This window comes from Pungitius pungitius, chromosome 12 (genome assembly GCF_949316345.1).
Source record: "Pungitius pungitius chromosome 12, fPunPun2.1, whole genome shotgun sequence".
Lineage (NCBI taxonomy): Eukaryota > Metazoa > Chordata > Actinopteri > Perciformes > Gasterosteidae > Pungitius > Pungitius pungitius.
This window is the reverse complement of record NC_084911.1, coordinates 13,573,277-13,597,086: the sequence shown is the minus strand read 5'-3', so window position 1 is coordinate 13,597,086 and position 23,810 is coordinate 13,573,277. Positions and strand designations below refer to the sequence as shown.

Here is a 23,810-nt window from a genome sequence, read left to right as displayed (position 1 = left end):
TGCTGGTAGCCAGTGTTGTGTCTGAACGCGTTCATTGAACGATACTTCATGAACTCGTTCATATTTGGGGCGAACGCGAACTGAACGTACTGTATTACTGCCCGATGAACGTTACCGTGAACTCGTTCATGCTGGTGTATGAACGGCACGTTCTTTCAGGTTAACATCGTTCAATGGGGTGCCAGATTTCTATAGAAAACACACCGTAAACGCGCATTTATAAGTAGCGGAAAAAACACCCAATCTGGCAACACCAGCCACCAGTGTCGCACCGCCGCTTGCGTCATCAAAAAAAAAAGAAATGCATGGAGGCGACAGCTGCGTGTAGCAAAGAGGCTGCATATAATAATTTAAATGAGTTATTATGAAGTTACTGACAAGGTTGGTGAGGATGGGAAGAATCTGACCTTTCTTTGCAAACATTTGCACCTTAATGATTACTGTCCTGTTTTTCTTTTAATAATTCCTTATTTAAAAAAGACCATTCAAGCAGCATGTGTTTGAGAATGTACTGTAGGGGTGAACGCTGCAGCTGCTGCTAGTGTGGAGTGAATGGACAGCGACATAGCATTAAAGCAACAATGGGGAAATGCTGTCCCCTCAATGCTAATGTAAACCCTGGTTGGATAAGGATTCAAAATAGGATATGAAGATTAAATCTGATGCGTGTTAAAACTGATAGAATAATTGCTGTCTGTGGTTCTGGGCTGTGGCAATAATTTTGAAAAATAATAGCTAACAGCAACGTATGGAAAAAAAATTGTGAACTAAACTTTGAACTAGTTCATGTAGAAAATGAACTTTCCCAACACTGCCGGTAGCTGTATCTGGGACAGATGGTGATGATACAGGTGAACAGTAGGTCAAAGGTGAGGGGGTGGCGACGAAGGCCATGCTTTGATAGGCCTTTGAGGATTGAAGATAACTGTGGATTGCACATGGTTTCCAGGTTAAGAGTTTGCAGAAGAAGTTTATGCCCGTCGATAGTAGGCGTTTTGATGGCCATCTCGGAATGGGCAAAGGTGACGAAGCGTGTCATGGTCACTAGGTCGAATGAAGGGAAGGTTACTTGGTATCGGTTGTGGAAGTTGTGGAAGCTCTTCCAAGCTGTCCAGTAAGACGAGAGGGTGGATGCTGATAGGCTGTCGAGTATGGAGTTTTGTGAGCTCGCTGTCAGTGGTAGAATGGGTTTATGGGTTTGAACATCAGTGCGGAATATGGGGGTACATTTTTGTTGAGGAGGTTGTTAGGCAGTCTCTTGCGAGCTCAGGAGGCCATTTCTCTGCGAACCATCTCCCTTTGTAGGAACCCCCAAAAAAACACAATACGCGGCATCCGTATACGCATGTATTTCGTGTCCAGAGGGGTGAAATCTAGGAGGGATGGGACGAATGCGGCTAATGCTACGAGGTGAAAGCTGAATGATGAGGGACAATACGTAGGGCAAGGTTTAGGTGGCCGAGGAGATAAAGAGCGTGACATTTGGCACAGCGTGTGGCAAGGAGGAAGTTTGAGATTAGAAGGCATGATGCAGTTTTTTCGGTTGGCAGAGATGCCTCGAATGACCCCGTGATGAGTGTGATTCTGAGGAATTCAGTGGATGTAGATGGTCCTGTTGTGTTTTCTGCTGAGAGAGCAACTCCAAGTTCGGAGATATCTTCACTAGGAATCAACCTGTTTATGCTTGGTATGGTGCTGTAGTGGGGTGCGGAGAGATCTATGTTGATACATTTCTTTTCCCAAGTATTTCCTAGTTGCTATGCCAATGGGGTTTATGCGGTAATGCAGGAACGGGGTTTGTGTGGATGGGCCGATCAAGAAGTCTCCTTTCCATTACTTGGCGAGGAACTGGTTGACTGATTCTGTTTGAAAAGCGTGCACGGTTGAGTGACGTGTCCCGGGTGGAAAGTCCATCGATGAGGAGCTGCACAAGATGTACGCCAGTATTCCGGTGCCATGAGCGTTATGTTGATGCCTTGTTGCGTTACATTCTTGACGGCGTTGCATTTTCTTGACTGTGTTGCATCCTTGGCATTGTTAGGTTGCCTTTGTGTGATGTTGTACAATTTTTATTATGTAAATATTGAAAATGAACATTCCCGGTGCTGGTTGCTCCAACTTGTAGCCATCAGTTGTGCGACTGGGAGACGTAACCTCTGGCATCTCGGTGGCAGGAAGAAGGTGGTGGGGCTGCTGGCATCCCGGTGCTGTGAGCCCCGGCTAAAGCTGGCTGCTGTGGTAGTTGAGAAATTGCAAGGAGGCGCCCCAGCTTCTCGATGCTGGGCGCTCCTACTAAGCTGGCTGGGGAGGTTGAGGATTGTTGCTGTGAGCTGGCATCCCAGTGCTGGTAGCTCCAAATAGCGTGGGTGGTAGCGGTGATTTCCATTCGGTGTTGCAAAGCACTATAGGAAGTGCTGGGGGCGGTATTTCCCCAGGGTTTAACTGCAACGAAGGCAAGGAAGAATATTGTTTTTTTTTTTTAAATCATGGCGAAACAGGGCATGGGCGGGAAGCGAGAAGCGAGACTTCTAAAAGGCCTGGGAGTATTTAATCACTAAGCCACGCAATTCGGTGGTATGAGCTGCTTCTATTGGGTGATTTGTATGTACTGTATCTTTAACCTGATTGGTGACGTATCGACGTAGTTTTTTGCGCAATGACGTCATGGACAATTACACCGGTGTTTACCTGACGGTTGACACTGCGGTTGGACATTAAGGAAGTCATGAGTTTAGCTTTTGTGTCCAATCTGTTGATAAGATTCTTTCTTCCTTTAGTGCTTCTTGCGGGGTTACAGCGGTCCGGGTGGAGATGTTGAAGGTTGGATTTTGGGGGATGTCGTGAGCCCAGGGGAAGTTGGTTTACTCCACTCGGTGGCTTTTCTGGTGAGGAAAGCAGCATCTGGATCACGGAGACGCCGTTGAAATTTTCAGATCTTATGGAATCTTGGAAACTTCAGAGTAATTTGTAGTGGTCCTTCCGGTAGAGAACGTTGTTGTTTGAAGGGGGAATTGCGATGGCATCTCGGTGCCGGAGTTTAGATGGCGTAACGTAGGTAAAGTGGTCGTAAGTAATGTGCTTACGTTCGATCGTGTGTTACCTGACCTCGGTCATGTTTTAGATTGTGTACTCGGGTTGAGCTATATTTATGGAAATACCGGAAGAATTGTCCTAATTATGCTATGAAATTTAGCTTCAATTCACTCGACAAACAAAAAATAATCTTTAATGTGTGTAGATTGTGTTTGAAACAAATACGTTCCTGCTTATTAACTCCTTCTCTGATGCATGTAGCTCGTTTGAAAAATCGATATCAATGCGTATAAAATACAGCTCAGATTCTGATAGTAGAGATCACTGTTGGAGCTCAAACTCATACCTGCAAGAGACAGTAGACGAAGACTCCTCATTCCAAACAAATGCTGGAGGCCAAAGTCTTGTACCTGCGCGTGCACACACACACACACACACACACACACACACACACAAGCACAATATGAGAAACCATAATCTTTGTGACAGGTACAAGAGCAACGACCCCCCCCCCCCCCAAGCTACTCCGTCTAGCTGTCAGCGCTGCGTTACCATGGATCCCACACTGTCTGCACTCATGGGTTTCTCTTCTGAGGCGCCTCCCCCCTGTCGGCCACTCTACAACTCTCTGTGTTATGGGGATATCAGTTCTCATGTTTTTTTGCATCTAATGCCTTCTGATTCACCATCATCGGTGTAATCAAACTTTGAAAACAAGGCCGAAGCTATAAACAACAATACCACCATCGTTTGCCTCATCATTGTTTGGAGAGCCTACTTTTTGTCACCATTAGTTGGCAGAAACTTCAGCTGCGGCCATATTACCAACCCTCCACAGGCTGTTTATTATAGTTCATAAACTGAAAGGTAAATGGGGCAGTGGTTGGACTCAAATGGGAGGCCCTACATTTAAGCAGAAAACTAAAAAGAATTGTCTAACTCTAATAAGTAATCACTTTAGAAAGCCTGTATTTCAGACACTGTTGTTTAATTATATATTTTTTTAAACACAACCCCACACATGTGGTCGTCCTGGTGGTGGAACAAGTTGAGCTAGCGACTCTTCCTGCTGTCCTCGTGCACTTTGCTGTGCTCTCAACTCTCCGTCATTTGACGGCTGTGTTTGAAGTGCCAACCATTTTTTGTGGGGGGTAAATCGCAACAACTTGGTCGATTAAAAAGTAGCTTGCGAGATGAAAACGTGTGGGCAGCCCTGGTATAGCAGTAAATAAATAAATGATATCCTATTATTATATTGTAATATTTTCTCAGAAACTGGTCGTATACATTCACAATCTGGAACATCTATTTATTTAAATGTACAAGAAAATGCAGGGATTTCTCTCTCGTGTGGGTGTGGGTTTATGTGTGTCATTTGTGTTACCTGACAGCACCAGCGCAGATAGAGGCTTCTTAATGATGACATGGTGGACAAGTAGCCCAACCCAGTATCTGTGATCCGCACACACCTAAATATAGACACAAACAAAACACCTGAGTAACCATTACCTTTTGAATCCAGAAGACATCACCCAGGTTCTTGTTTTCTGACCATGTTTGATGTAAATCAATACTTTAGCTCCCAACATCGCAAATCCTGAAGGGGGCTAGTCGGTCAGTGTGCTAATTTTGCTAACCTTGCTAAAGGTGCTTGCAATGCTAAAACTGCAAATAACTTCAACAGTGCAGACAGCAGCGGCCCTGTGCTGCTGTGCACGCTCTTTTGCACCAAAATGCGTTGCAGGACATGCATGGCTGGCCTGGCTAGGTAACCACGCCACTTTACAGGCTCTGATAAAAACAGACTCTGCTCAGGTCATCGTTACTCATCTATATCTCTTCAGAGATAATATTTGTTTGCTGGATTTTGATGCTCCGAATGCCATACATAGAACATTTAAGCCATCTTTCAAGAGACTTCTATTGAAAAACGATTTATCTTATAACAGATGAACATCTACCAATGCATCAAATTGTTGTCATGTCGACCCGATCAGCATACTTTAAAAGCCTTTGCCACCATGGGCAGATTGTGGGAATTTTCTAAGTAGGGCCATCCAATCCATTTCAGCAAAAATCTCAGTCTGATTTAATGCAAAACGATAAAAGTATCAAAAACGCATTACTTGCAGTTCAATATTTAATGTACTCCTCCTCAAAAAAGCAGTGACGCTTATTGTTGTCAGCAAATAAGCAGGCTCTCTGCTAGTGCAAGGTCAGCTAATTACTCACAATTAATAGAGGAAACAAAAAATAACAGCAGGTTTCTCTTCAGCCCTGTAGCCAGACTGACAGAGAGTCACGGCTCTGTTCAGCCTTTAGACCTCAGAAGTAATGACTTCATTCTAAGTATTAGAGAACATTTTTGGTCTCCTTCCTTCAACCAATGACAATCTGTCCTCAGGTGTAGGAACCTTGGATGCAGCTCTGGGCCCTGGTACCTACTTGGATGGCTTCTCTCTCATTAACCTTCATCAACTGACTTCTACAATTTCTGATGGTCATTGCAAGTGATGGTGGTTACATCCGATGGTGGTTATATTTGTACACATCTTCTTGCGACATCTTCTGTCCTGCAACCTTTTTAATGGCATAGGAAATACTCCTCCCAAATAAACCTTTTTATATGCAGAAAAAAGGAAGAACCGACGGCTTGTAATGGCTTGACCACACTCATGTGATGGTAGTACTGCAAAATGGTACCTGTACAAGCAATCAGCATTGGTAATGCTGTCTGCTCTACCTTTCCCATAATGTGTGAAACACCAAGTGTTTCCATACTTTACTGTATGTGTCGTGTTATTACCATACTTTAGATTTAAAATCAGACAGTGAAGGTCTTATCCCTGCGCATCTAGAAGATTTAGTTACTTCAATATGAGTACAGTTGAGTATATTATATGGGCTACTATGGCCAACTCTGCACATATCAGGCTTTGTCACAGGCATTTAGCAGGGATGAAATCAAAGGACTACAAACATACTGACCTGTCCAACACCAGTTCTTCCAGTTTATGAAGGTCACAGGCAATGTACTCCAGGGCCATGTCTGTGATCCGAGGGCACCAGGACAAGTCAAGACTGCGCAGCTTACGCAGATTCTCAGCAACCAGCTCCACACCGTCGTCCGTGATCTTGGAGCAGCCAGAGAGGCTGAGGGCAGTCAGGTTAGGAAGGCTGTGCACCATGTTGACCACGCCGTGATTGGTGATTTCCCAACAGGAGTGGAGCCGCAGAGTGTGTGTGGTGTAGCCCTGGGGGTGGAAAGTCATTTTAGTTTATTTGATTATGCCAGTAAAAGCATTTAAGTAAAGTAAAAAGAAAATCTACTTTGGCATGGCTCACTTCGACCTCTAGCTCGTAATATATGAATATGCTACACTTGTGTCACTGTTTTGTGTCACTGTTTTCTTTGGTAAACTGCAAGCCAACTGCAGGCTGACAGGTGGGATTTTTCCCCATCCGAAAAAAAAAATCCTGAATCTTAGCACTTTTTATGTCACGCAGGACTATAAAAGATCAGCCCGAGAAAAAAACATTTGTGTTTGTTGGAGTGTTTGGAGGTGGATACGAGGTCGAGACAGACTTTGTACTTTTTCTGGGATCTTAAACTTCTACCCATTTTGTAAGACTTTGTACTGTTACCTTTTTTATCTAGAAACTGAAATATAACCTCATTTTCGATTGGAAGTTAATAAATCGGAATTTGCTCTGAGCCGATGAAGTTTCCTGAAAGGTTTCTTCGTAGAGAACCTAAATCCTTAGCTGAGGGGGACAAGCGGAGGACTCCGGGGAGCCCCTGAGTTCAACATGAGAAAACCTTTTTACTCTACACGCATCCACTCACTCCACACCTCATAATAAACGGGGACGGATAGGGTCGTTTTCAGGAGCCGGTGCGATGTAGCCTGGAGAAGATGTACAGTGGTCCGCTTTCAGCGCAGTCGAAATGATCCTGGGTATGTCTTAGCCTGAGATAAACTCCATTTTTTGGGAGATGAAATACGTTCCGGGTGGTATTTTCTCTGTTTCAGCCGTGATCATTGACGATTTTAAAAATCCTAAAGAAAAGTATGCTAAATTGCCCGGAGTTTGAGGAAAAGAACCTGTAGGCTGACTTTTGAGCGGATTGACAACCTGTCTCACCGGTCCTCCAATCAGATGTCAATATTAGTTTCATTATCCGTAACCGGTTATCTTGTTCAGGGTTGCAGGGTGCTGGAACCCATCCCAGCTGACATTGAGCTAAGGCAGATTTCAACTTGCACAGATCATCAGGCTATCACAGGGATGACTGCCATTCACACCAACAATCATTACTAACATGAACCATTGTGAATATCAGTCTGCTGCTTCACATTTCTGATGGAGTTGGAATGCACTATAAATGGCACGAGTGACCAGGCCGGGACCTGCTCTCCAAAAACACACTGTCATATCTTGTCACTTTACCTGTTTGGCTGTGAAGTAGGCCATGGCCGTATCTGTGACGTGGTAGGCCTGCAGACTCAACTCTGATAGGTTAGGCAGGAGTTGTGAGATAGCAGCAATGGCGTCATCCGCAACGTTGATGCAGTCACTGACACTGAGGGAAGTTAGCCGGGCATTCAGACTGGACCACAGGCCCGCCTCTGTGAAGTCGTTGCAGCCTGACAGCTCAAGGTGCATCAGGCCCTGCATTTGCTCCAACATGACCTGCAACATCAAGGAAACCAGTCCGACTTACTGACGTAGCTGCTGGATGTGGTTTCAGAGAGATAATTACAGAGATAAAAACAGGATCAGATTAATGAAAGGTTGCACTTGTGCAGCATTGTAAATCTTTGACAGTAATTTCCAATAAAACACAGGAACCCAGCTTGAAACTCAAGTTGGTAACTTTTTGTTATTTTTGCTTAAACTTCCACAAAATTCAAGCAGAAGTACGAAAGACAGATGATCTGTAAAAAACACATGTCAAATGTCATATCAAGCACTAAAAGCAGGCAAATGGACCGGATTGTTTCATGGTCTACTAACATCATATTATTTAAGTTAGCATCTAGACTGTAAACATTTTTTTCTTACAGCTGTATTCACAAAAATGATTTCTAGCTCTCATCTGATGAGTCAGCCTTCTGCTATCTATGTGCCGTAACAATAGAGGTGAAACATACAAGTCATTCATTGATACTTCATAGTTCATACCTATACTAGTAGTAGTAATTCACATCATCCAGGATATAATAACTCAGAATACAACTAGTCATTCATTAAAAACATTGTCTATCATACAGTGACCTGTATTAGTATAAATATCATCCGAGTTACTTATACTGGTCATTGATTAAAACATTGTCCTATATACTGTATTGCCCGGACCTTCTTGGTAGTTTTTGTGGTCACTGTCTGTTTCTAACCCTCACCTTGCATCTCGTTTCAGACACCTCCCTTCCTGTGTGCTGAGTGGTTGCAAGCCCTGCCCTCATTGTTTACACCTGTGTCTCGTGGCCCTGTATATGGTGTCTGTGTCTACTATTTGTTCTGTCCAGTGATTTACCCCAGTGCTGTCCCGTGTTTTGACCCGGTACCCGTGACTCTTTGCTTGCTAATTCGGATTCATCTACCTGCCTTGTCTGATTACCCGTGTCCCAAAACCCTGCTTGAAGTAAAGTCCTGGTTTTTGAACCCGACTACCTTTAGAGCCCAGGCCATTGCGGCCCCCAGCTCTCTAACAGTACAAACGGGCTAACATCGACTCAGCGGACTGTGATTCTCTCCATTAGACTCTTGCTTCACAAGAAGCTCTCGTAGGCCACCACAACCAACTTCTTTTGGGACACTCGATTGGTCGAATAGTATCACGTGGGATGGTTAAACTCAATTGGTCTGTGCTTCAAACCACTACCGTAAAGACGAGTCGAAAAGTGCGCTGTCACGTTTGAATCAGTCTTTTTTTTTGCTTTTTGTCCGGACCGTGACCCGCCAGTTAGTGCCATCTGTTCCATACCCTATGGCCAGCCCACCATTGAAGCGTCAATGTTACAGGTCAACGGCTTGAACTGTAACATTGACGATACTGTACTGCCTCTCGTAACTTATTGCTTAAAAAGTACTAGTCATTCTTAATACTTTTGTCATTCATGCAGTAACCAGTTTGAGGAATATTTTTTCATTTCAAACACTGTTCCTCATGAAAGGCTACATTATATGAATCCTGAGAAACAAGAAGAACTTCATATTATAATAAGAGACTTTTTTAATTTTTCATTTTTTTGGTTGGTGATGAAGCTGCGACCCCCCCCCCCTGTCGGCCCACCATGCCCCCTTGTTGCGACCCCCCGATTCACGCGAACACTTGTGCAGCATGATAAACTGAACGACAAACACTTAACATATCAGCTCACAACTTCAATTCCTTCTATGTGTACAATGTCGGTTTGTATTATCTTGATATGATGCAACATGAATGCCTCTTGTTTGTGTTAAGGTAACACAGAATGTTGTGAGAGAGAAGGGTTTTCTTATTCTTACTAGAAAGGCCTGTTGTCTCAATTGGCAGCCAACAGTTTAGAAGATAGGTGGCGTCGTGAAATTCTGAACATCAAATTTTTTAAACAAGCTCTATACGTTCTGTACCACAAAGAGAGCTGTGTTTTACTTCTTTTACTTTTGTAAAAAGAAATATCATGTATAAGGTCCAACAAAATGGTAATGCTCAAATCATAAGCCTTTAACAGCAAAGTCTACAAAGATCATGCATTTAAGAATTCCAGCTTTCTCCATAGCAACAACTCAACCCTCCACTCATCCGAGAATAGCCGCCGAGCTTGGCAGGTTTGAAGAGCCATTTGAAAAACAACTCATAAAGGCACCTCATGCTTCTTTTGCTCCTAAGGAAAATCACAGCATAATATCACAGATCTTGAGAGTCACAGAATTTTAGTGTACTCACGTGTTTTGCTACTGCTGTGTCAAACTATATTTCATAATAACCAGAACAGCCGGTACATGCTGGTCTCATATTCAGTTATACAGTAAGACAGAACCAAAAACTGACTCCTGTCATTTCGCCTTACGTTTTTTATTGCAGTTCATAGACAACATTAATCAAAACTCAGCCGTACCAGTAGCCCGCGTCGCGTTCGGTCAAACTGGGCAGTATCTGGCCCAAACCTGAAAGGAGTTTAACACCGCTGCTTTAGGTTACCCAATGTTACTCTAGACAACTATAACAAGGTAACTCCATATACTCCAAGTCTGGGGTGCCCAACAGGGCAACTCTATGAAACGCTACGTATACCAATAACAATCTAGGTCAGTGTTTCTCAACTGGTGGGTCGCCTTTGCATGGGAAAAAAAAAAAATCATCCTGTGATTTTATTTTGAAGGGACTTTTTCTAATGCAGCGGAGTGTCGTTTTTTTTTTCGGCTCGTCCGTCCATGTTTTCAGTCAGCGCGGCAATTAGAACGCGAAAGCACTGGCTGGGAAATGGAAACTTTGGAAACATTTCACAGCAATAGGCCAACACGGAGGATCACAGATGATGTGTTTCTTTCCAAAAATAACCACATTCATGGCTGCTCACATTTGTTGCTGACCTGTGCCAAATGTGCCACACTGTCATCACAATTATTGCTGAGGCTGTAAGGGAGAGCTGGAATGCTTTAATCTTCCGGCTATTCATGAACTAGCTGATATGTATAAATTAGAACCCGCTTGAATCAGGCACACACACATCCTGACTCACCTCCAAACCAGCATCTGTGATGGTAGACCTCTTGAGACTGACTGAACGAACACCTTTCTTGGACAGTGGGTAGTTGTCGATGAACTCACAAATGTCCAGGTCAGACACACCCACTAGGCAGAAGGACTGGAATCCACGCAAAGCAAAGGCCTGCAGACTGACAAACTCCTTCTCCCCATTGGGCAGAAGGTTATATAGCTCCTTGGCATGCAAGATAGGTGTCACTCCCTCCCAGAACTTGGGCTGGTACAGCACTTTGCGCCATGTCTTGCATACCTGCGCCAGCACACATTTTTCAGATGGAGTGAAGTACCATAGCAACCTGTTGAGCAGTTTCTCATCTAGAACAAGCTGACGTTCCAACAGGATGGGCTTGGGGAGACTGAGGGGGGGAAGCTGACGAAGGGACGATTTCAAGCCCACAAGAAGATTTCCAGGCTCCATGTCAGAGGCCAAAAGAGAGGCTGCTGAGTTGGGCAAGCCAGAGGCGTCCAGGTGATGGTGGTGGTGATAGGGAAGGGTGGTCGGTGGAGGAGGCAGGATGGAGGGTACTGAGGAGGACTGGCACAGACGGTTCTTGGCAGCTGGTGTCCCCTTGGTGATACTTGCGCTGCCTAGACCGTTAGGCTGGCTGGGGGGCAACTTCACCATACCGTTGCGAGTCACGCAGGGAGACTTCAGCTCGCTGGGGGTTGTCATGTTCAACATTGGGAACCTGGAAAGAAAAAAGTGTAAATGTGTGCTGTAAAATACTGAAAACTTGAGACTTAAAACATGCAGGGGTGTGAAAACAATATATGCTTTGGGACTGTGATAGGAGTAACATTTAGCTTTGTATTAATGGAGTAGTGAACCGCACAATTGTATAATGTTTCATGAAATCACTTGAAATGTCAACTGAGAGATTATCTTTGTGTGCAGAAAGGAATCTGTAAATAATAATAATGATTTTTGCCAGAAGCCAAATACTAAAAGTAAACCAGGCCAGGAGCACACATACTAAGGAGGACAGAGTAGCAAGTTTACAGCCAAAGAGCTGTAGAGCAAGATATAGTCATTACATTACATTACATGTCATTTAGCTGACGCTTTTATCCAAAGCGACGTACAATAAGTGCATTTCCACATAGAGAGTCAATATGAAGAGGTCTCCAGGAAATCTCCAGCTAGAGGAGCAGCTACACATCTGTCCCTGTCACCCAACGAACATAATTGTAGCTTCCTCAATCCAGGATTGGTACACCTGGACACGTCACTGCAGACTTTTGCACCCTGCACACCCCCCAGTTCAGCTTCTCTCCTTTGGGGGTACCTCAGAACATCATAACACACACGTTTGAACACTTTTCCTCTGCATGCCGTCACTCCCAACAAAACGTTATAATACACTGTCAATGAAACTCCAACATTTCTTCTGCTTATGTATCTATCATCATTTTACAGTTTATCTATGCATTTGCTCTTGATATGTACAGTAAATGACATGTTCGTACAACATACAGAACAGTTGACATTCATATTAGATGTTTATTAATTATTTGATATGCAAAAAAAAAACTACATATCAACATCTATTTGTTAATCCTGTGTTCCTGTTTATTCTTTCCCTTATTTGTTGTCTTTCTCCCTAGCTTTTGTTTTATATTTCTGTGAACGTCCAAAAAAATGGAGCCAACTTCTTTTAATGTTAATGCAGATTTGTCCAAATTTTCCCAAATTTAGACTCGTCTTTTTCTGTTTGCATTCAACAGCCCTGGGCCTAGAGTCCAAGTGAAAACACATCAAGGTGCAAATGAATGCTGTGGGCCATGGCCTCACGGAGTGTGTTCTCTGTGATCCCACTGAACCAGCTCACAGGCTCAAAGCACACAATTATGTAACTTGCTGACTCCAGGGCTTCACACACAACAGCATCCTCTGGCCCACGCTACTGATAAAAGCAGCTGCAGAATAAACAACTGCTACGTCCACTTACACATACAGGTACATATTGTCTATATGTACAATAGCACTTTTCAATCGGGATTTTACATTCGATCACATTGAATTACTTGTTGTCTATCCCTTGGCAGAGGGAAAGTGCCTCTGCCTTTGCTGTAACATCAGCAAGGTTCATCGATTACATAATACAATACAGAGGCCAACTGCAAACGCTTACTAAAGAGTACATATGTTCCAGAGCAATGTCAGGCTGACCCATCAAGGAGCAGAATATTCACTCGGATGTCAAATTTTAAAAAATCGAGCACACTGCTACAGCAACATCAAAAATTACCGTTGCTCAGTTTGAGTCTGTGGTGTCTCTATCGAAGGGATGCTGCCTGTAATCCAACGGCAGCAACAATAACTAGGCCGGCGCCTCCTCACCATGAACCCCTATCTCCACTGAACTCTACTAATATCACCTGGATGCAAGTCGCCTCACACTTCAGCATCGTAAACTAGTCTTTGGAGGTCCAGGGGTAAAGACCCCTCACATTAGCTTATTTTAACAGTGCTCCTTTTCGGGGCTTGTCCGCCTGTCTCTTTAAGCCTCCATCCTGAATGAGCTCAGTCTGTTCGGAATGGCCTGAGAGGAAAATATGGTGTACCATTACAAAGTTAGTAGTAAAGCTGTGGGCAGTTTATTCCAGAGGTGGGATCAAGTCACTGTTAGGCAAGTCACAAGCAAGTCTCAAGTCATTGCCCTCGAGTCCCGAGTCAAGTCGAGTCAAAGACGAAGCAAGTCCCAAGTCGAGTCACAAGTCACAGCCAACAAGTCTCAAGTCGAGTCACAAGTCGTACCATTTTAATTTCGAGTCATTTCGAGTCATTTTATTATAGTGGGGACGGGGAACCCTGGGTGATGGTGCGCTGCCTCACAGACCTAGACTACGAAGGGAAGGGTAATGGTGGATGGACTGTGACTGTGTTATAGTACTGTAACGCTCACCCTAATGCTGCAGCGTAAATAAGGAGGCGATGACTGGCTTGCAACTCCGCTGCATTTATTCATATAAAACAACTCAACTTCGGTCACTGTTGGCCGTCACCACGCCGAACGAACACTTCCGCATACACGGCCCCCCAAAACTCGGGTTGTCTCGCGTAACTACAGCTGGTAACAGCGCATAACGTGAACACATGCAACATCTGCATAACTGATTAACTAATAACTTTAACTCAGCTCATTACACTACTTTAAAACGGACGTTGACATAATGTTGGCGAGGATTTCCATCGGAGTCTGAATCTGGGTTCAAAAATCCCGATTTTTGTAACCATGAACGAGCTGTCTCGTTGATACGGTCAAATGGACTGCAGTGATTGGATGTCGTGCAGGCAGCGCGCGCTCTCTGCATACAGGTGGCGCACATTTTTTTGACAGATGCAGATAAACAGAGCGGCGCGGTGGTGTGAAAATGTTTCCCCCAGTTTTCATGGGAAGTAGCAAGTCTTCTCGAGTCAAAAGGCTCGAGTCCAAGTCAAGTCACGAGTCATCGGTGTTCAAGTCCAAGTCGAGTTGCAAGTCTTTGTACGTTTTGTCGAGTCGAGTCTCAAGTCATCAAATTCATGACTCGAGTCTGACTCGAGTCCAAGTCACATGACTCGAGTCCACACCTCTGGTTTATTCTAATGAGCCCGCATTTGACATCGAAGGATATTCAAAACTGATTGCCTTGTTGAAATTTATTTCACTGAAAGTATTTGTTTTTCAAATGTTCCCTTCATTTACTGAACATTACTCTCTATATGTTCTGAACATTCTAGCACATGTTAAAAACATAATTCCTTAATTGCATGAATACAAATATTTTCAGCAAAGAATATTTAATAATAATTAGTGTCTTGTAAATAACCAACTGCTGCAGTTCCCTGGTGGTTTCAATTATAGAAAGTAGGGTAGGATATACCAGAGGTGTGGACTCGAGTCATGTGACTTGGACTCGAGTCAGACTCGAGTCATGAATTTGATGACTTCAGACTTGACTCGACAAAACGTACAAAGACTTGCAACTCGACTTGGACTTTAACATCGATGACTCGTGACTTCACTTGGACTCGAGCCTTTTGACTCGAGAAGACTTGCTACTTCCCATGAAAACTAGGGGAAAACATTTTCACACGGCCGCGCCGCTCTGTTTATCTGCATCTGTCAAAAAAATGTGCACCACCTGTATGCAGAGAGCGCTGCCTGCACGACATCCAATCACTGCAGTCCCACCTGGTTCTGATTCGACAGCATCTAAACAGGCACATTGCAAGACAACCAATGAAGCGCAACAACGCGCCAGTTGGAAAAATGATACCGAAGATAGTTTCGTTTGGCTATAAAAATTACGAGGTAGTCGACAAAAAACGAGTTGCTATATGCAAAACATGCGGGTCGAAGATTACAGACGGAGCTGCCACAACGTCCAACTTCGACACCTGAAGTTGCACAAAGAAAGGTAAGTTTTGAACGAATACTGAGCACCTTATCAAATGTACCGTAACTCACTAGCATTTTACCGTATCAACGAGACAGCTCATTCATGCTTACAAAAATCGGGATTTTTGAACCCGTATTCAGACTCCGATAGAAATCCTCGCCAACATTATGTCAACGTCCGTTTTAAAGTACTATAACACAGTCACAGTCGATCCACCATCACCCTTCCCTTCCCTACGTAGTCTAGGTCTGTGAGGCAGCGCACGATCACCCAGGGTTCCCCGTCCCCACTATAATAAGAGGACTTGAAATGACTAGAAACTAAAATGGTAAGACTTTGGACTCGACTTGAGACTTGTTGGCTTTGAATTTTAACTTGACTCGGGACTCGAGGGCAACGACTTGAGACTTACTTGTGACTTGCATAACAATGACTTTGTCCCACCACTGGAATATACACAAGTACTGTGTAATAACACACCAAATACAGTGCATCCCAAACTGGGTCTGTAAGACGGAACTCTGCAAGGAGACTTTGGTATTTTAGACTGAAACAACGCATTATGAAGAATAAACATTACCAACACAGACAATTGAGGATAATAGGCACTGCTTTTTGTTATATCCTGTTGGGGGGGGACACTTTCAGTGAGGCAGGTTGAGCAGTTACACAAGCATAAAATTAACTTCAAATGTCCACTTTTTGTATCCATTCACCTGACTTTACATTTTTTTTACCCCTCAGCACCAAGGCAGTTGCTAAGGCACACATGGTCATTCTTGTCATTCATGTTTTCAGATGATGAAGAACCTCTCTTCTTCTGAACACTATGACCATCAGGAGAAAAGCACCTTTCACAGGGTGCAGATGTTGTACTTCAGACTGCTGTGTGAAGTCTGCATGTCTTAGTGAGAGCAACTAGTGGGCTGCATCAATGCTGTATAACATCGTTAACTGGTAGAGTCTCGTGGTACTTCAGCCTCGTGGTACTTCAGGAGGGTAGTACTCTGGTGATCAGATACTTCCGGTTATCTTACTGGTTACAAATAGCTTTGCTTTTATCGACTACGCCGTCTGGTAGAGATTTTGAATGCAAATGTCCATTTAAAAGAACAGTACATCCAGTATCTCCATTTCCGTGATTAATGTGTGCAACAGTGTTAAGCCTGTCCCAAAGCTAAAAAAAAATATTTCAAACAGATGTCAACGCATGATGAAATCTGTCAGGGTTATTGGATTACTACGCGTTAACTTTCCCAGCCCCACTTAAAAGCCAAGAAGTTGGAGGTGAAAAAGTATTTAATTCACTTGTAATTGTCTATAATTGCATCATCAGTAATGTATTCCAATTATTTTTCAATTATCATGATCAATTATTATGCATTTTGCAACAAAGATGAAGTTCTTTTTAGAATTCTTAAACGTTTCCCTGCCTACCCTGAGGCTTACATTTATTGCCGTCCCATTTCTTATGCAATGGAAACGTTGTTCATGCGCCAGTCAATAAGATATACCTTGGATTTGACTTGGCAACTGCTGTGGAGATATGCTTTTAGTCAACTCAGTATATGAGGCCCTTTGGCTTAACCAGGCAGCTAATCACGAGCTAACATTATACTAGCAAGAATGAAATACAGTAAATATGATTTATCAAATCAATATTCAATCAATATTCTCTCTGACAAATGAGAGGCCAGCCTGAAGTACTGATCTGAACACTAAATGTGATTAGAGACCATCTGTTCGGTCAGTAGGTTCAGCGTGTGTGCTCCACTCACCACCCTGTTGTGGTCAGGGCCACTGAAGGACACTGCTCATTGTTATGAGATATTCCAATTTGCAGCAAACAATTTAGTTCAGCTGCTCTGCAGTGGGTTTACAGTCATGGGCTTCTCATCTGACAGTAAGCTTTATGTTTATCTTTCCGCAGGCCCAATTCGGTGGGATGCGTCCTTTTCGGACGCATGCGTTGACCGCGTACGTCACTTTGGCTGCAACTCGGCTGTTCTGGTTCTGGCCCATTAATGGCTACCAAACCTGGGCCAAATCTGGCATTATAGAATCTGGCCTATTCTGGTCATAGCAGCCGGATTTATTGGCAACCCGCTGAAAACAGAAAGAAAATGAGTTGTCGGTCAGGTTGCTAAGGGACATAGCAGAGTTTTGTATATTTGTGAGTACATTATGCACTGTTCTTGGATTTAAGATAACCGTGGATGGCAGCATCAATGTTGTGGTCTTGTATTTATTAAGCTTTTAACAGTTTTTAAGCTCTCTGGTTGAATTTACCTGGGGAATAACTTGAAAACTCTACAAGAGGGGTGCCCAATAGGTTGATCTAGATGGCAGAGATATGGGGCATTTTGGGTTGTGTTTTAAATACGTGAGAACAAACTGCTCTTAGTTAGAACGTTTATGTTGTGTTTTTAGGCTTTTAAGGTCGCAGCAGGAGTAAAGCTGATGATGCGAGCCGGAGGTCAGACCGTTCCATTGCATGGACCAATTGGTTCAGCCATGAGGTTCTTGGAGGACCCAGCCCAGGTCTAAAAGGATGCAGCCCATCAAATTGTGAAACATAAGTACTAGGGTGTCAAAATTAACGCGTTAATCAATGTGATTATTATGGCCGGGATTAAATAAAAAATATATTAACGCAGTTAAGGCAACTTTGTTTACTTCCGGTGTGAAAATGCAATTTGTTGCAGTCATTAGATGGAGAGAGCGAGACGGTAGTCGAGGATGGAGAGCTTTTTGCATTGCACAGAAGAACTGTATAGAGGAATTGCTCCACGTGTCAAACAGAAGGGGAGTGAGTGGCAAACGGACCACTGATAGTGCCCGGAACATGTTGCTAGATGCTAGTCCACTTCCATCTCAACATCTACAGGCTCTTCAGCGAGTCAAGTGCTGCCAGTTCAAGTGAAAGATGTGGCTTGGAGAAAAAGACGAAGTTTCCCTGGTTGGATGAGACGCTTACAGTAGTCTTCACAAATCACTTCTAAAATAATGAACTCATTGGAGGGCTCACAAGCATTTCAACCAGTCCACACAGCACACCTTGAGAACGAAACCAAGTTTCCTGCTAACGTTGTATCGTGCACGTGTCGTTTCGCCCTCACTGCCACCATACATTTCTTACTAAGCAACATAGACGCGCAAACACACGTGACAGGTGAAGTCGGCAGAACGTTATACCCCTGCAGTTATATGCAATGAGCTACTTTTTTCATCTTTGACTTCATCAGTTGCATATGTTTTCATACAAAAGGGCAAAGAGCTGAAGATTTGGTGACAATGACCGGTGGCATTCTACCTTGGAGATGATCAGATGTGTGTGGTTTAATTATTTTTTTTTAATACAACAAACAATAGTGACTAAAATGCACGTTTTCTAAAGATATTACTCGTTAATTCGAAAAACAAACTTTTAATCACGATTAAGGAATTTCAAAATGTGAGATTAATTGTGTTTTTTTTTCTTTTTCCATGGACAGCCCTAATGAATACATATACAACTTTATAAATATTTTTTATAGATATATTGTATAGTTGTTCAATATTTCGGTTTTCTTTTTTGTTGTTTGTATTCTTATAGATGTTCCCTGAATTAATTTTGTTTAATCTTCGTATGTAGTAATGCTTTTGTAATGGAAAGCACATGTAAACATAGTCAAATTGCAAAATGTATACGTATATGGTGAATAAAGCGGATTCTGCTCTCCTATTCTGCTCCCTCCATTGTGTGTTTAGGTAACGTAAACTTACTTCATTGAATTTTCACTGCTGATGCTGTAGGTTGGATGATGTGAAAGTGGGGTCCATCACCTCCTATATGATCAGAGGGACCTCTCTTGTTCTTCGTCTATCCATCTATTAAATGTATTAGTCCATAATTTTTATAGTAAACAATATTAACAAAAAGACAATTGATTACTTCGTCTGACCTCCATACCACCGCAAACAACACCCCTACCTTACGACACCCCTACCTAGGGAATGAATTTGGCTTTTCGTACATCGTGTGGCAAGGAGGAAGCTGACCGCTAAAACTCCATAATGGTAAATCACGGTCGGAAGGTTCCTACCTTCTGACCGCTAAAACTTCTGACCGTGATTTACCATTATGGAGTTTTAGCGGTCAGCTTCCTCCTTGCCACACGATGTACGAAAAGCCAAATTCATTCCCTTTGGGCCACCTAACCTTCTTCCCTCCATCTTCCCTCAATGGAGATCATTCACCTCCTAGCATTAGCCGCATGCGTCCCATCTCTTCTGGATTTCATCCCACTGGAAAGTTGGGGCCGCTACAAACTCCGTCTCTGGCTGAGCCTCCTCTCCATTGGAACGGATTACTTTATATAGAACGACACATTAAAACATGCACAGGATTTACATTTGTACACGGATCAGCTCCTTCTCTTACTTCTGTTCTCCTTCTGTCTTTCAGGCCTCTACAACGCATGATGGTTCACGGCAAATGGCGTCCAGAGCTTGCGAGAGCTATCATCACGTATTCTGCAATTCTCATCGTGGGGACAGGTAGGGTGTCTCCCCTTACATACAACACAAATATGGCGATGATGACATTCCTTGGAAGTGTGACTGGTTTCATACATTCATAACACAGCGTGCTATCCTTCATGTATGCTTGTCGATCCTCAAGATACCGTTCTTTGAAGTCTTGGGAATTTGATGCTTGTCATCTTTGCACCTGATACCAGGGAACCTTAAATTTTCCATTGTTTGCTGTTGATATGTCACTGTTCAAGCCAGTGCTGAAAACATTGGGCTTGTTTTCCTTCATTTCCTTTAAGTAGCCTTTGTCATAAGATGAGTTGGATGAGTGAAGAGCATAAGGGGAAGTGACTGGGTTGCATGCTATCTCTGCTTCTAAAGAAAAAAAGTTGGTAAAATCTTGGTATTGTTGTGTTCAAATAATGAAGAAACACCAGACGGACGGGAGACATCTTGGGGTGAACAGTTAAAATCAAAAGTATTAAATAAATGAAAGGGTGTTGTGCTAAAAAGGACATCTCAGCTGAGGAGCCGCTGGTCTCTGCAACCAACAGGCCACAGGACAGTCTCACGACCATCCCTAGACCATGTCTGCTGTTTACAACCAGCGAACTCGAGAACAATGGCTGCCTACAAGTATTTATACCGATCAGTAAAGGTGTGAAAGTCTGTGACCACGCCCCCTGGGAATGGTCTCCTGGTGAGTTCAATGTAGCTTGGCTTTTGAAGGCCTCTCAGTCTATCAGTTGTGGCGCTATCAAGTATAACATGAATGCATTTCGGTAGATCACATTACATTGAATACAATCATAACTGTACATTGATATTATTCTATTGATTACAGTTTCAAAATTACAGTGGTTCTACAACATTCCCATTACTTTATCGAATACATATCCCCACAATCATGGTTGTGTTTTGTTGTACACTAAATGCATTTTATCTATAGTTAATTTATGAACCTGGTCGTCAATTTATTTTTTCAATTTATTTCATTTTTTCTTCTACAGTATGAACTCTTTTCCTTCCATGTAGGCTATTGTAACTTGACGATTCCAACTGGAGGCAAAACAGTCAGGACCCTTTTGTATTAGCTTTAGGTTTTCTTTACAGTCACGTAATATTTATAGATCTTTCACACTCAGTGTACCTTGCAGACAGGCACTTATGAAGTCAAAGAATGTTCTTAACCCTTTTGCATCCTTGGGCTAAATCTTTGGCCATTTTGACAGCTTGTCCCTGAAAGAGACGGGTGAGAAAAATAAGGACCAAATGGCGGTCTTTCTCTCTCAAAAGAGAGAAAAGTGGAAAGCGAAAGTAGAGCATTAAATGCAGAATGGACAGACTTGTTTCTGTTAATACTTATTTTGAATTGCATCATTACTTTTATTTAGTTATTGAGAAAACATTTATTTTCTGTCATACATATATGTTCAATTCTATTTTACGTGACAATAAATATTGTCAAAGAGTTTTTGAATCACTCTGAATTTCTCTGATTCATCAGTCGTGCATTGATTAAATGCAGATGTTGATACAACTCTTTCCCTCTATTAAATCAATCTAAATAGTTGATCTTCCGAACATTTGCTTCTAGAAACCTCTTTACATTTTAGTTGAACACCCCTGGGGTACAGAGTGCAAGAGGACAGGAGACCAGAGGGCAGAAATTTGCTCAGAAATGTTATGTATTTTATTGAAAAAACACTGGTTGTCAAAACACCATGAAATAGATCATGAACAGCAGTTTTGACTGCAATGAAATGAATGTCTGCTTCAAACACAAGCATCTTGATGTAGAGGTTGACACGTTTGATAGCTTGCAGCTTTGGTTTCACAAGTGACCGTGTTAAAGTAATACAACACCCGTGGGCCAGTCAATACTAACTTCAGCCAAACACTGTTCAAATCCACATGAAATCTATGAGGAATGCCAACGAATCTCTACCATGATGCAATCAGTCTTAAAGCATCTGAAGGGAAAAGAGGATATTGCTGCCTATGCTAAGTCCAGATTGTTAACTAGCAACGCACCGACAACACCTGGCAGAAAACAATACTCTCCTGCTGAAAGGTGAACGACAGATGTTGCGTCATTGACAAACGCTGACGTCATCATGTTTGCTAATAACACGCAGCTCGATGCGGCTGATCAGCTACAGTCTCCCCGAAGGAAACGCGGTGTGCACACAAAGAGCCGGAACACCCACGTTCCAAGCCCCGATCCCTGGACCCTCCCCCGGCTCGTCCGAGCCGATGAGACCGCAGTGAGGATGCTGCTGCTGCTGCCGTCATCCATCACATGCTACACACACATCCGCTGCACCCATCCGGCCCTTTTTTCCTCCCAGCATCCCTTACCTCTCGGATGAAAATGCACTCGGGCGTTAATCCATAAAGAGCACCATGTTATTGCTGCTTCTCGATCGCGTTTCTCCCGACGTCACAAATAAACACTTAATAGAAGGCAGCGCCGCAGCTCGTTAGATCCAACAGGGAGGCGTAGACACATGAAGAGCATCCAGGTCCAAAATGAGTTCCCCGGGGACGGAAGCGGTGCCTTCTCCGCTAAACCTAGCCGATCCCAAATAAATGTCCTCCGCGTTGTGTTTCTGATCGCCTCGTCGTTCTCCACAACAGAGTGGCCCTCTCTTTTCTCGTAATGTCTCCTTCCTACACACACTCACGCACACCCTCATATACGCGCGCGCACACGCACGCAGAGCGGAGCAGCTCTGCCTCATTTAAAGAGATAGGATGGGGAAGCTGGAGCATCGCTCTCTTCTTATGTAACCTGGGATTGTTCTGCAGCCCAGCAGACACGCTCATAGCTACTTCTCAACCTGCTCAGTATGTGTAACTGGGTTGATTTCTAAATACAAATGAAATATAACATAATCTAATACATGGATTTACAAAATATATTGAAAACGCTATTGAAAATGCTACAATTATCTGATTTTGAAGAAATCCCAATTACAACCCGAAACATTATCATGCTAAATACAATGTCTCGCTAAGAATGAACAAACATTATTATATTATAATAATAATTAAAGTGAGGAGACGCACTGCAAAATAAGTTGGTGTTTCTCATGTTGGCTACCTCCGTTTATCCGCTTCCTTGTAGCACATATAAATATACAAATATATGTATTCAGCTCCTCTGATTATTGCCAAGTCTTTGTGGTGTACTCTGTGTTTACATCATTAAGGTTAGTGTTCAAGCACGGTCAAAGTTGTTTAATGATTTTCCTCATTTTTTATGTGTAGATGTTGTGTAAAGGTTGTAGGTTACACTGCAACATAAAGTTAGCGTTGTATAAAGGTTCAAGGTTACATTGTACCATAAAGTTAGCATTGTGAAAATGTTCAAGGTTACATTGTAGCATAAATTTAGCATCGTGAAAATGTTCAAGGTTACATTGTAGCATAAAGTTAGCATTGTGAAAAGGTTCAAGGTTACATTGTAGCATAAAGTTAGCATTGTGAATGCTTATTGCTATGTAGAACTTTGAGATTTTTTAAAATGTAAAGTGCAATATAAATTACATTTATTATTATTATTATTAGTGCCTTTTGGCTGCGGCGGCTCCACCAATCAAGATCCGGGAAGTATGTAAACACATGGATTAGCCTGCCCACCTGTTTGGAATGAATGAATTAATTAGCCATGGACATCAGGCAATTTTTGAAGAGGTCATCCCCCTTCCCCAATGCCCGCAGAAGGCCTTAATTACAAAGTAGGACCGAAGAAGATTTATTATACCAGCCTGGTCTTTAATAAGAAATGCAATTTCCCTGATTTTAAGACTAAATTAACTGTAAACCATAATTTGAACTCTAAATCACTCTTCATCAAACAACTAACAACAAATAACCCTGCATATGGTGTGAGGTCACAAGTAATTACAAGATTCATTTTAAAGGCCGGTTTTAGGAATCAATGTAATAGATGTCTCCTGGGGCTGCTCGTTATGGGCATCACTTTAATAAGGAAGTGACGGCAACGCTCACTGCTTCTCCTCCTGTTTGTTCTGTACCTTCCAGGCAAGTATAGCACAGCCTCCTCTGACTACCTCTTTCTCCATTTCTGTCTGTTTGTCTCTTTCTCTCTCTG

The 23,810-nt window shown here is 42.9% G+C and overlaps 2 protein-coding genes across 2 annotated transcripts in view; both read right to left on the bottom strand.

The window, feature by feature from the left end:
* The window catches only part of LOC119219871 (F-box/LRR-repeat protein 16), a 28,180-nt gene extending 5,721 nt beyond the window's left edge, over positions 1-22,459 (bottom strand). The window contains exons 1-6 of the mRNA XM_037475330.2: positions 22,052-22,459; positions 10,764-11,478; positions 7,486-7,728; positions 6,022-6,287; positions 4,418-4,502; positions 3,380-3,443 (exon numbers count right to left, since the gene is read on the bottom strand). Of these exons, the coding sequence (XP_037331227.1) occupies positions 3,380-3,443; positions 4,418-4,502; positions 6,022-6,287; positions 7,486-7,728; positions 10,764-11,471 (1,366 nt within the window). The 5' untranslated portion in view covers positions 11,472-11,478; positions 22,052-22,459. The remainder of the gene's footprint in view (positions 1-3,379; positions 3,444-4,417; positions 4,503-6,021; positions 6,288-7,485; positions 7,729-10,763; positions 11,479-22,051) is intronic.
* LOC134132992 (F-box/LRR-repeat protein 16-like) lies at positions 3,355-11,462 on the bottom strand. Its single transcript, XM_062566213.1, has 4 exons — positions 10,764-11,462; positions 7,486-7,728; positions 6,022-6,287; positions 3,355-3,379 (listed from the first exon to the last, which is right to left on the bottom strand). The coding sequence occupies exons 1-4, from the start codon at positions 11,460-11,462 to the stop codon at positions 3,355-3,357; spliced, it is 1,233 nt and encodes a 410-aa protein (XP_062422197.1).
* Positions 22,460-23,810: the final 1,351 nt, after the last annotated feature.